This window comes from Elephantulus edwardii, unplaced genomic scaffold (assembly GCF_000299155.1).
Source record: "Elephantulus edwardii isolate Elephantulus edwardi_28Jun2011 unplaced genomic scaffold, EleEdw1.0 scaffold00425, whole genome shotgun sequence".
Taxonomy (NCBI): Eukaryota; Metazoa; Chordata; class Mammalia; order Macroscelidea; family Macroscelididae; genus Elephantulus; species Elephantulus edwardii.
The window spans coordinates 190,456-202,787 of record NW_006400175.1 but is presented as its reverse complement, the minus strand read 5'-3'; the positions used below and the strand labels follow the sequence as shown (position 1 = coordinate 202,787).

Genomic DNA, 12,332 nt, shown 5'->3' with positions numbered 1-12,332 from the left:
TGTAATCAATCTGATTCCTATGCATACCATCAGGTGAAATCCATGTATATAACCTGCATTTATGTCTCTTAAAAATGTATTTACAATGAATTGATTGTACAAAATTCAATCATCCTTTCTCCAGCTCCATTTGTTACCAAATCCGTTTTCCAACTACTGAATCTTCTCTGTTCCCAACTTTTGCATTCCAGTCACCCATTATTATCAATGCATCTTGATTGCATGTTCGATCTATCTCCAACTGTGAAAGTTGGTAAAAATCTTCTATTTCCTCTTCCTTGGCTCTAGTTTTTGGTGCACATATCTGAATGTTAGTGGTATTCACTGGCCATCCTTGTATGCATATGGATATTATCCTGTCACTCTTTATATTGTACTTCAAGATGGACCTAGCAATGGCTTTCTTTACTATGAAAGCAACTCCATTTTTCCTCACCTTTTCATCTCCAGAGTAATATGTGATCATCCAAGTCAAAATGCCTCATGCCAGTCTATCTCATCTCCCCAATGCCTAGTATGTCAATATTTATGCATTCCATTTCTTCCTTAACAATATCTAAATTTCATACATTCGTGGTTCTTACATTTTATGTCCAAATCACTAGTGTCTGCTTACAACTGTTCCTCTTCCTTTGTATTTGCATACCTGAAAGTTCAACCTCAATTGCCCTTTCTGTTATCTACATGTGTTCTATTGTACATAGGGTTTTCAGAGGCCTGCTATTTCAGAAGTGAATGGCCAATCCTTCTTCCTAGAATTTATAAAATATTTGAGCACCACAACAAGATAAAGGTAAACAATCCAATTGAAAAATGGGCACAGGATAGGAACAGAGACTTTACCAAGGAAGACATTCAGATGACCAACAAGCACATGAAGAAATGTTCAAAATCCCTAGCTCTAAGAGAGATGCAAATTAAAACAAATATGTGATATCATCTCACCCCAGTAAGAATAGTAAAATTTAACAGAGTAGCAAACAACAAATGCTGGCAAGGTTGTGGAGAAACTGGAACTCTTATTCAGTGTTGGTGGGAGTGTAAAACGGTGCAACCACTATGGAAGGCTGTATGGTGCTTTCTCAAAAAGTTGCAAATAGAAATATCATTTGACCCAACAATTCCTCTACTGGGAATATACCCTAAAGAAACCAGAACTGTCACCCAGGCAGATATATGCACACCCATGTTTATCGCGGCTTTGCTCACAATAGCAAAGAGTTGGAAACAACCTAAGTGCCCATCAACAAATGAATGAATAGAGAAGCTGTGGTATAGTCACACAATGGAATACTATGCAGCACTGAAAAAACAAGCAACTCATGCAATATTATTCATAATGGGTGACCCTGGAGGACATTATGCTGAGTGAAATATCTAAGTCACAAAAGGACAAATATTGCATAGTTTCACTGTTGTAGAATGGGACTAACATCAGGGTTGGGTAAGACTGAGCATAATTGGATAAATTATCTATACTGCATTGAAACAGATGAGGGAGTGAACAGTTTAAAATCAATATATGATACCATGATACGGTCATGACGGGAGTCCAGATTGAAGACTGCATAGTGGAGTATACTTGGAGCAGGGGTAGAGGGGGATTTTATACCAATGAAAGAATTTTTCTTTTACTTTTCAAAGAGAAGAGCAAACTGGTGGGGTGGGCAGGGAGAAAAAGGCAACAATGAATTGATGGAAATCCAAAATCTTTGTAAATGTTCATTAAAATTAATAAAATAATTAAAAAAAATGGAAGTGTGCATATGACCAATAAAAGGCAACAATGAATTGATGGAAATCCAAAATCTTTGTAAATGTTCATTAAAATTAATAAAATAATTTAAAAAAATGGAAGTGTGCATATGACCAATAAAGAAGCGAGGTGATAACCTATAAGGAATAATGTTGGGGTCTCCAGAAAGTGACTCCTGAACTCCTAACTCCTCTCTCTTCTACCTACTTATTTCTAAAAGACATTTTACAGTGACAAGTGACTACAGCCTTAGAATAGTAAAAACTATAAACATGCTCTTGGGGAAGACCAATGACCCATATGTGTCCCAAAGTACCGAACGATCAAGAATCAGACAAGCACCAGTGACAGCTCCCAAAACAGACCTGTCTTCTCAAGATATGACCTCTCCAGAGTGGGTCCTGGGAGGACACTGAAGAATTTTTCCTTTTTATCAAGATACTACCTGTTTTGGGTCTTATCCTACACCTTAGTTCCAGGGGCAGAAACGTGGACAATGTGTGGAGAGTTTCCTTTCAGCTCAGCTCAAGATATTTGTGATCTGATCAGAGCTTAAGTTGACTACCAGTGTGTAAACTAAAGCCTAAGGCATTTCTTTGCAAACTGGATAATCTTCTCGACCCTTTTTGGCTTACTGTTTCTTTTGCTTTAGCAACCACTGGCTGCATGTTTTGATAAACATAAAACTTCTTAAAAAAAAAAAAAGTAAGAAGAAACAGAATGTAAAGGTGGTGAGCAAAAAGAAGCTAGTTCCTGAGAGTGAAATGTCATTTATGGTGCTACTGGAAGGCCATTAGACAGTTCTAAGAACAACCCAACCCATTGCTTCCATAGGAGACCCCTCTCAAAATCTAACACTCTTGGTACCTTAGGACAGGAAAGACTTAAGGTGGCCCAAATTAAGACAGTGACTAAAAACGGAAAGAAGCAGATGTATCTCAAAGATAAATGAGTGGAAGAATGAGCTTCAGTGGTGCTCGGAGGGGGGAGCTGGGAGGAGACTGTGCACAGCAGGGCACTTACATCCTTACAGTTTTCTCAGAACCTGCCCTAGTCCTCGGTCCTAAATAAGATCATGGGAAATTTCAGCCTTTCAACTTATATAGAATTTGGGTTTATGGGCTGCAGTGCAATCATTCCTGTGCCAATAAGACAAGTGCTTGCAAGCAAGCGGGATGAATAGTGTGCAATGGACAGGAAACTGCTAGCTGAGTATGGCAGTAAATAAAAACTGCTGCATGGCTCAGGGAGGTGGAATAAGAGAGAGACAAAGAAATACCACTGTGTCTGTTCTGCTCCAAATACAGTTGGGTGACCTCTGAAGCAGATTTAAGAGGACACCAGCATGCCAAGACATCTCTTTAAAAGGGCGGAATGAAGTTCAGAGTTGGACAGGACAGGATAGGAGTCCCTCCGTTTCATAAAAGGTTATCTATCCAATGATACCTCAATAGAAAGGTCTTTTGAAGATCATTGTTGGTATTACGTACCATCAAGTCGGAACCTCGGAAAATTCTGTGAAATACAATTCTACTGTCACACACAAAGCATCAGTATTAGTTGTAATCAACTCGACTTCAGGTTTGGCTTTTTGATTGTGGTGTCCCAAACTAATGAGGAATCCTAGTTCTGGCTATTTCTGACCACCGTGCTCCTAAACAGAAAAGCTTTGTTGTTTGGCAGGACAGTGTGTGTGTGTGTGTGTGTGTGTGTGTGTGTGTGTGTGTGTGTGTACCTGAACAGGCTTGTGCAAATCCCACAGCTCAGCTCTGATAGCATCTTCTCAACCTAAATTGGAAGGGTGAAGAAAAAAGGAGCACTGCAGGGTACTTACTTCACAAAGGAGGGCCGCTCCCCTGCATCAAATGCATCTCTCAGCTGCTTCACCAAATTGTCCTGCCCTGGCAGGCGGAAGATGCCTTCTTCATTCAGGCCATGTTCCAAGATGAACTCCACACATTTCTCCACCAGAATGGGCACGAGATGGGTGCCAAACTTCTGTTCATAGGCAACAGTCTCAGATAAGCTCTGTCCAAACACCGCTGAAAAGACAAGAAACAGACATTTTGTCACTGAATGATTAAAGTGCTGTGCTGCTTTTTAAGTTTTATGTTATCTATAACCTCAAAGGTTTGTGTGACAGTAAATAAGGGAGACAGATGACCCATATCTGTAAATTTGTGGAAGTCTCTACTGACTCTACAGGCTTTAAAGACCATATTTGCAATCAATCAGCTCAAGTTCACAAAGTCAAACTCACCGACAGTTGGTTTATTCTGTCACATAACTGGGCCTCCAATGGGATTCTGAGGCTGTAAAATAGCACAGGAGGAGTTGGTCCATTTATCTCCCCTGGAGCTGCTGGTAGATTTGAACCAACAGAGAAGAGCACCCATTCAGTTAGCAGTGCAAACAGCTATGGTATATGTCTCCTGAGATCCACTGTTAACTGATAAGCCCCATGTGTATCCCTGTATAACTGTATTCCACAGAGTATTCAGTGGCTGAATTTTCAGAATTAGATCACATCAGACCTTTCCTCTAAGATGCCTCTGTGGGGTGATCCTGAGCCCTCAACTCTTTCTTTAGTAGCTGAACAAGTTAACAGTTTGCAGCATTCAGGGTTGCAGAGCACTTGCTAGAAATTGTGCTAATAAGCAATTTGCATTTAAATCTCATTTAATGTTGACAGTAACCCAATGAGGTATGTGTTATACCCACCTTACCATTAAGACCTTACAGGCAGCAATACAAAATTCTAATTAATTAATTACCATATTGATGGAGAAAGATAGTATTTTCATTCTTTTAAACTACTTTGTTAAGAGAAAAAAATCCACAAGCAGAACTACTGGGCCATGTGGTTTGAATATATCTGTTACTTGATGGTATGCAAATTACTTTCCAAATGATTTTTGTAAATTACTTTACCTCTAGGAAAGCACAGTGTGGACCAACTTGGTTCTGTAATTTCCCTGCCTCAAAGGTACAACAATGTTAGGATATAAACCAGAGGGTGGCTGCCACAGGGCCCATCCACCTATTCAGGCCTGGAGATTCAGAAGATGGTCTATGGCGTTAGCACTTTTTCTGTCTGGATTTCCCCCAAAACTAGCAGGACTTTGTCATATGAAGCACTTCCAGTTCCAGCACCCTGGTTCTCATAGTCCTTTCATTTCTACATGATTTCCTGCACCAAAAGTGATCAAATGATAACCAAAAGTAATAATGATTTAAAAAGCTAGTCATGTGGACTCAGTCACTCAGAAGGGCATCAGAGGAGAAGTCTGGCAACATCTGCTTCCTTTCCAGCCACAGCCTAGAAAACCCTCTGGCACACAATTCTCACTTGTATATTTGGATTAATCAAGAGTCAGAATCAACCTAATGGCAGCAAACCTTGTTTGGTTTTCTAGCCCTCTAATTCCCTAAATAATCGTTACCTGTGGTGGACAGTGTTTGATGGAGCTTCCCAATTAAAACAAGCTTGGAAACAGGAGTGGCATTCACTTCCAAAATAGCTTGCCTCTGTAAACTCTATGAACTTGGAGAAATGATCAAAGTTATACAAGTGTTCAGATCTTTCGTTCATAGGGTCGCTATGAGTCGCTTATGACTTTACAGCACTTAACAACAACCACCACCCCTGGTGGAATAAAAAGGAAGCCCTGGGGGCATAGTTTGTAGGGAGTTGAGCTGCTAACCCAAAAGCCACAGCTCTCTGACAGCGCTGATCCACAGGAGAAAGATGAACAATCTCTTCTGGTGAAATTTACAGCCGTGGAAACACAATAGAGGGTCGACTATGAGACAGTTCAGAGTCCAGAGCAATGAGCTGAATGTGTCCCCTTTTAAATGTGTATTCCATCTGTGAAAATCTACCATGAACTTTTGAATTCACTGTGTCCTGTCTACTTCCCTCCTGACCAAGGCTAGTCTGACTGCTACCCTTACCTGATTGCTGTATTCTCTTCTCACTAACTTCTCCTATTCTTACCTTTTCATTAACTATGCTGATCTACCCGAGCACCTATCCTTCTGTTTTTAGCAAACATCATTTCTGCCCCATGGTCACAAAAACGTTTTTTGAAATTTTGCCTCAAATCTCTGGCATTTCCCCAGAGCCCATTCCTAACCATGCAAAGTGCAGAGAGGTAAATTGGAGAGTTTACTGAACAGATAGCATTTAAGATTCTTTACCCTGGTGGTGTAGTTGGTTACATGTTGTATACTAACCAGAAAGTCAACAGTGTGAACAACCTCTCAGAAGGAGAAAGATGGGCAGTGTCTCCCTCCTTCCATCAAGATATACATACTTGAAAACCTGGCAACAATGAATGAGGGAGTTTTGATATTCCAGAACTGCTGGATTATTGATTATTTTCATCATTACATTTAACTAAGATTTTTTAAAAACTTTTATATTTATTTGAATAAAAGTTTACAGAGCATGCTACTTTCTCATTCACTAATTCATACACATTGTTTCAAGACATTGACTGTATCCCCCACAATGGAATAAACTCAACCCACTTCCTCTCATTTTCCTATTTCCATTCTTCCTCCTTCCTACCCTTTACTTCCTCTGAACTTTGTCTCTGAATAAATGCTACCTTTTTATTTAATTTCCTATAGTTGAGTCTTCTTTGGAGTGCATATCTTCCTGATGTTTGTTGTGCACCTTAACACTCACACTGCATTGCCAATGAGTCAGAATCTACTCATGGCTGACCCTTCAGCAGCTTTCAGAAGCTGTAAATCACATTTAAGTAGATTGTCCACCTTCCTTTCAAGGAGCCCTTGGTGAATTAGGTCTGTTTGTTAATAGGCTGAAAGTTGAGCTGCCAGAATGAGTTCAGTTCCAGACTATGACTAATGGCCATGGTCTCCAAGACTTCATCAACCTCTATATAAGAAGTAAGCCTGGTCATTTTATGATTCTGAACTTTGTTCCACATTTTTCTCTTCCCTCTGTCCAGGAACTTCAACTGTGATCCCTTTCAGTGTGGCTAACAGGAGTAGCCAGGCTGCTTCTGACCTCATAGCCACAGTCTGAGATCTGCATGGTCCATTAGTCCCTTAGACTCTAATTGTTTCCCTGCATCTTTGATTTTCTTCACTGTTCTTTATTGTGGATGAGGAGAGACAAATGGTTGCCCCTTAGTTAGCCAAGCAAAAACTTTTAAAAATCCCAGCAGGGAGGTAGAATTCCGCAAAGAAGGGTATAGAACATTTTCTTTAGGGACTACCTTGTACCAATTGACCATTATGTTTTAAAAATTTATGGTCTTGAATCCCCAAGCTCAATGATCCATTCCTCCAAGGTGTTTGGTTACAGCTAACAAATTTTCATAACTTTGGATATTCTATGTATACTATTTTAATAAATTTTCATTAACTATGTATACCCTATACATGAATATAGTTGTAACTCATATAAATACATATGAAGACACATCTTCTGTTAGACTTTTGCATGACTAAATATTTCAGAAGTTAATGGTAAAAATCTAGGGTAAAAGAACCCTTTGGTTGGCATTCAGCCTGGCTGGCTCATGGTGACCTTCCATTGGGTTTTTAAAGAGTATGAATTTTAGAAAGACTGCCTCAGCTCTTTCCAGAGGAGCAGCTGGTAGATTCAAACTGTGAGCCTTCTAGTTAGCATCCCAGCATGCAGCAAGCTGTGCCTCCCGGGCTTGCTTCCAAGTGTACCAGTACAGTCTAAATGTCCTTCAAATCAGTTCTTCTCTTTATCTTCTTGTTACTATGTAAATTTCTGTTGGGCTTACCTGCTTCTTACAAATTACAGCCATTGCAATTCACAAAATCATCCAATAATATAGATTAACCATGTGCTATGGACTTTGGTAGCTAGTGGTGATGACAGAACAGAGCACTGCTTTCTCTCCTGAAAGTCCACAAGCCAACAACGCCTTTCCACACACTGACAACTTGTGAAACCCCATCTTCTTTGGGGCCTAAGTTCATATGTTCTGTATTAAAGTGAGGACTCTGGACTCCACAGACAAGTTTTAGCCTTCTTTCTCTGTGCTCATGGAGTCACGGAACTTCCAGCATATGCCTCTGTCCTATTTCTTTCTTTGTGATGATGTACAAATCATTCTCTTCCATGTGCCTCCTCAAAAGCAAAGAGCTTTTGCAAAGAGAAGTGCAGCAATGAATGAATGGAAATCCAAAATCTCTGTAAATGCTCATTAAAATTATTTTTAAAAAAAGCAAAGAGCTTATCTGTCTCATCTTCTATTTCTGTACCCTGGCACAGTGCCTCATAAGAGCTTTTCCCACTTTCTGTCTCCCGTAGTTTCTTCTCTCTGTCTGTTCTCTCTTCACTGCATTCTGGACAGACTTTTGCTCCCACTGCTCTCCAGATCTGCTCTATGTTGAGGAAATCAATGGCTTCGGCACTTTATGATGTGTTGTTATTATTAGCTGCCCTGGAGTTTGCCACTGACTCATGGAGGCAAACATACACAACGAGGGGTGGGGTGGGAATTTCCTGGTCCTTTATCATCTTTCTGATTGGCTGGGGATCAAGTTGTTGTGGCCCAAGTGTTTCACTGTCTGATTTACTGAATTAGATGACCAGGGTTGCTTTTTTTCTGGTTTGTCTTAGTCTGGAAGCTCTACTGAAATCTGTTCAGCATCACAGAGTATGCAAGCCTTCACTGATAGAAGGGTGCTGGTTATGCATGAAGTTGGCTAGAATCAAATTTATGTTTCTCCATGAAAGGAAGTTCTGGTGGCCTAGTGGCAAAGATACATGGTTCAGATTCCCTAGCTCCATGAGAGAAAAATGAGCAATCTCCTTTCATGCTATTACCTATCTCTGAAAATCCACTGGATGGTCAGCTATAGATCAGTTCCAACTTGACAGTACTCACACACACACACATGAAAGGAAAGCATTCCACTCCTGAGTCAGACACCACATTCTCAGTCTTTAAACTGACTGCACTATACTTACTACATAGCAATCACTCCTTCCTTCTTGAGACACTTTCATTATCTGGCTTCTAGTACACTTTCTCACTTCTCCTTTCAGCTCACTGGCTGCTCCTTTTCAATTTCTGCTGATTCTGTCCTCTCTCTCTCTGTCCTTTACATACTGGAGTGTCCCTGGGCTTCAATTCCTCATCTACACATATTTTCTTATGATCTTAATATCTCTATATATCACCTGCATGATGAAGATACCACGCTTTATCTATCCGGTTTGGAGTGAAAGTATTTCCTTTAACAAGAAATAACCAATGCATGTTCTAAAGACATCAGGACCAACAGTGTTTTTTCTAACATGAAAGAAAGAGCATCCTGGTTTTCTGTGTTCACCTAAGTCAGGATTTGTCACGCTTCATGCCAGCTCACATAGTAGGAGTTGAGCATCTAAAACACCCAAGAAACTACAAAGACTTAATTGAGTTCTACCCACCTCTTATCCCTAGATTTTTATCACCAGCCTTTAATCCTGAAAAACGCTCAAACTCAAACTCACAAACTCATGTTAGTGATGATATGTAATAAATACAATTACAACATACTTGTTGAAAACGTAATTAATTGGGTTAATTACATATTAGGAATTGCCTTAGAAACTTTCAAATGTGCTATTTACTCTAAGGGAACTCTGGTGGACTAGTGAGTAAAGAGTTGTGCTCTCAGCCAAACTCAGGCAATTGGAATCCACTTGACAAGAGAAAACGGAGCAATCTCCTGCCACCTCTGAAAACCCACTGTAGGCTCAGCTATGTGTTGCTTCCAACCCAACAGCAGTGATTTAGTGATTTTATATAGCTCTCATAAGAACCCTAGGAGATTACCAGTTTCTATTTTTCTATTTTCTATTAAGCACTATCTGTCCAAAGTCAAAACTACTTGTTCTAAGATTCCAAACTGAATGGTTTAACCCCCCCCTTTTTTTAACAAGAACTATTCTGGTGAGATTTCAGACATTATCATGTTTCAAGGGGAGAGACTTTGAGATGGAGATTCTTGGTGCTTACAGAGTTTTAAATGCGATCTCATCTCACTTGCACGTGCTTTATCTCTGGTCCTCAGACCAAAAGTTCTGAGCAGAGAAAGCCTCATACCGAGCAATCACAGGTAAGTGAATCCCTCCCTTGTTACCACAAATTCTGATAGTATCCAGACTGCCTTCTACATCATTTTTACCTAACAGGATACCTTACTCCTTGAACCCCTTCCCCAGTTGCTAGAATAAATCATCACCTGGGCCGGTCTGGGGAAGTGAAAATGGAGGGATGTATATCACATTGTTGCTTCTTCCTGGTCACTCAAGCACTCCTTGGTTCAGGCCAACAGTCCCTCCCCATGTGCCTCCTTCTTAGCTCAACTCAATAGAAGAGAGCTATGTCCCACTCAGCTCCTTTGACTAAGCCCACCACTATAGGTACCTGTTTCCCAAAGGCCTCAATTCCAAGAGCATCCTTCACCAGGTTCCTGACAGCAGAGGAAAGGGAGTAAACAAAAATGTCTTTGAAGTGGAAGGACTGAATCACAAAATGAGGAGAAAATACCTTTGTTTTGGTGCTTGGAGGTTTTCTTCCTGAAATTCCAGTGAAAGAGCAGTGGCAGAGCAGGCCAAGCACAGTCCAGGTCCCAACGTGGCATCCTGGGCAGATGAGGCATAGGAAAACAAGGATGCACAGCCTGGGCCCTGCTAGCCATGGGCCTTCCCTTCATCCCACACTGGGAGAAGCATCCTCTCTGCCTTCATATCAGCAAATGCACGTGAGTACTCCTCAGGCTCTGACTCTTACACAGAAACCATGGGATCTGTCAGTACCTGCTCAGGCCCTTCCTTCTCCTTCCCACACGGCCTCTCCTCTCCACTCACCTCTCACACACAAAAGCTGTTAAAGAGTACATGTAAAGCTGTCAGAGCCCTGCAATAAAAATAAGTGCCTCCTTTTATTTAGCAGCTAATTGTTAACTGCCGCTCACGGGTTACCCTGGAGGTAAGTTAAAAGATAAATATCTATGTGTGTCACTCACCATGCTTCACCAGCATTGCTCCATATATCAGTGTCTGTCAAGAACAACAGATTTCACTTAGCATTTATGAAGCCAGCCTGCCTTTCTCTGGAATTGCTTTCAGGGCTGCACAGGGCTCATGTGACCTTCAGAGATAATTATCTAGGTGGTAGGTTATTTGATCTGCTGAGATAATATGCCACCCACTATGAAGGTTTAGCAAATAGAACCACAACCTCAGCAGACATGAAATGGGCTCTCAGCACGTAGGGCAGAGGCTGCCAAGAAGTCACTTTCAACTGTTAGCTGTCTGCATAGGACTGTCTCTTCATTAATTCACAAGGCAGTATTCTAGCATCTACCCTCTGCTACCACCATCATATTCACTGCTAATCCTGGCAATGTTATCTCCAAATACAGAACAAATTTGTTCACTATTCCCCACGCCACTAGCACTAGGCCTGTCCAAGTCATTGTCTTTTTTCCTGGTCCTCTGCATGAGCTTCACATCTGAACTTCTGCCTCCAATCTGATCTGCCAGCCCCAGACTAATCCATTCTCCATGCAGCAACAAGAACTCAAATCACCCCGTGCAGTGAGAACATTGCTCACCCTCTATGGGTTTCTGTGGCTGGAAATCAGAGCAGGAAACTGACCATCTAGCTCCCTCAGAGCTACTGGTGGATTTGAAGCAACTCTCTGCAGACGACACCACTGGAGCTCTCTGTAGTGACCTCAGAAATATAAACTGGCTTAACCACTGTGTCTAGGGATAAAGGTCAACAACGTTCACCAGATTTATCTTTACTGTTGCCACTGTCATCTTAACATGTAAGCCAGTTCTCCTTTCAGTTCTAGGACCTCTGCACATGCTGCTTCCCCTGATGAGACACTGACCCCTTTTCCCCTTTGTTGTATTGTGTACCTTTGATCCAGAACTGACCCAGAGCTGACCCTCCCGTGGGTCTTCAGAGACAGCTAATGCATAGAAAGAGATTGCCTATCTTTCTCTCATGGAGCAGCTGGCGGATTCGAACTGCGTCCTTTTGGGATTGCAGCTCAGATTCTTACCACAAGGCTATCTGTTTTTCTTGTCACCCTTATTCTACACTGGTCCTGCAGATTAGTGCTTGCTCTTCACTAATGAGGACACCTTTCCTTGACCTTCCTGACAAACACTTTTTCTCTACACAGTGTCATGTGTTTTCCCCTCAGGTCACTTTTCACAGTTGTAAATTTATCCTTTTCCTTGTTTCAAAGTGGGGGGGGGACTCTTTTTTTTTTTGAGCAAAGATTTACAAATCATATTGGTTTTCATTCATAGATATTTTGCTGCATGTTTTTAATTCATAGACATTTTGTTTTTAATATTAGCTGTCATTGTTGTTGTTGTTGTTGTTATGTGCCGTCAAGTCGCCTGCGACTCATAGCGACCCTATGTACAACAGCCCTAAACTCCGCCCTGTCCTGTGCCAATCACACCGTCTCTGACACTCCCATCCCAATTATCCCAGTCACTGAATCAATCCACCTCATAGAGGGCCTTCTTCTCCTGCGCCGTCCC

At 41.2% G+C, this 12,332-nt stretch overlaps 1 protein-coding gene across 1 annotated transcript in view; it reads right to left on the bottom strand.

The window, feature by feature from the left end:
* ARHGAP25 (Rho GTPase activating protein 25) overlaps window positions 1-12,332 on the bottom strand; it is a 98,554-nt gene that overhangs the window by 38,950 nt on the left and 47,272 nt on the right. Inside the window, exon 4 of the mRNA XM_006902536.1 lies at window positions 3,591-3,798. Coding sequence (XP_006902598.1) covers window positions 3,591-3,798 — 208 coding nt within the window. The remainder of the gene's footprint in view (window positions 1-3,590; window positions 3,799-12,332) is intronic.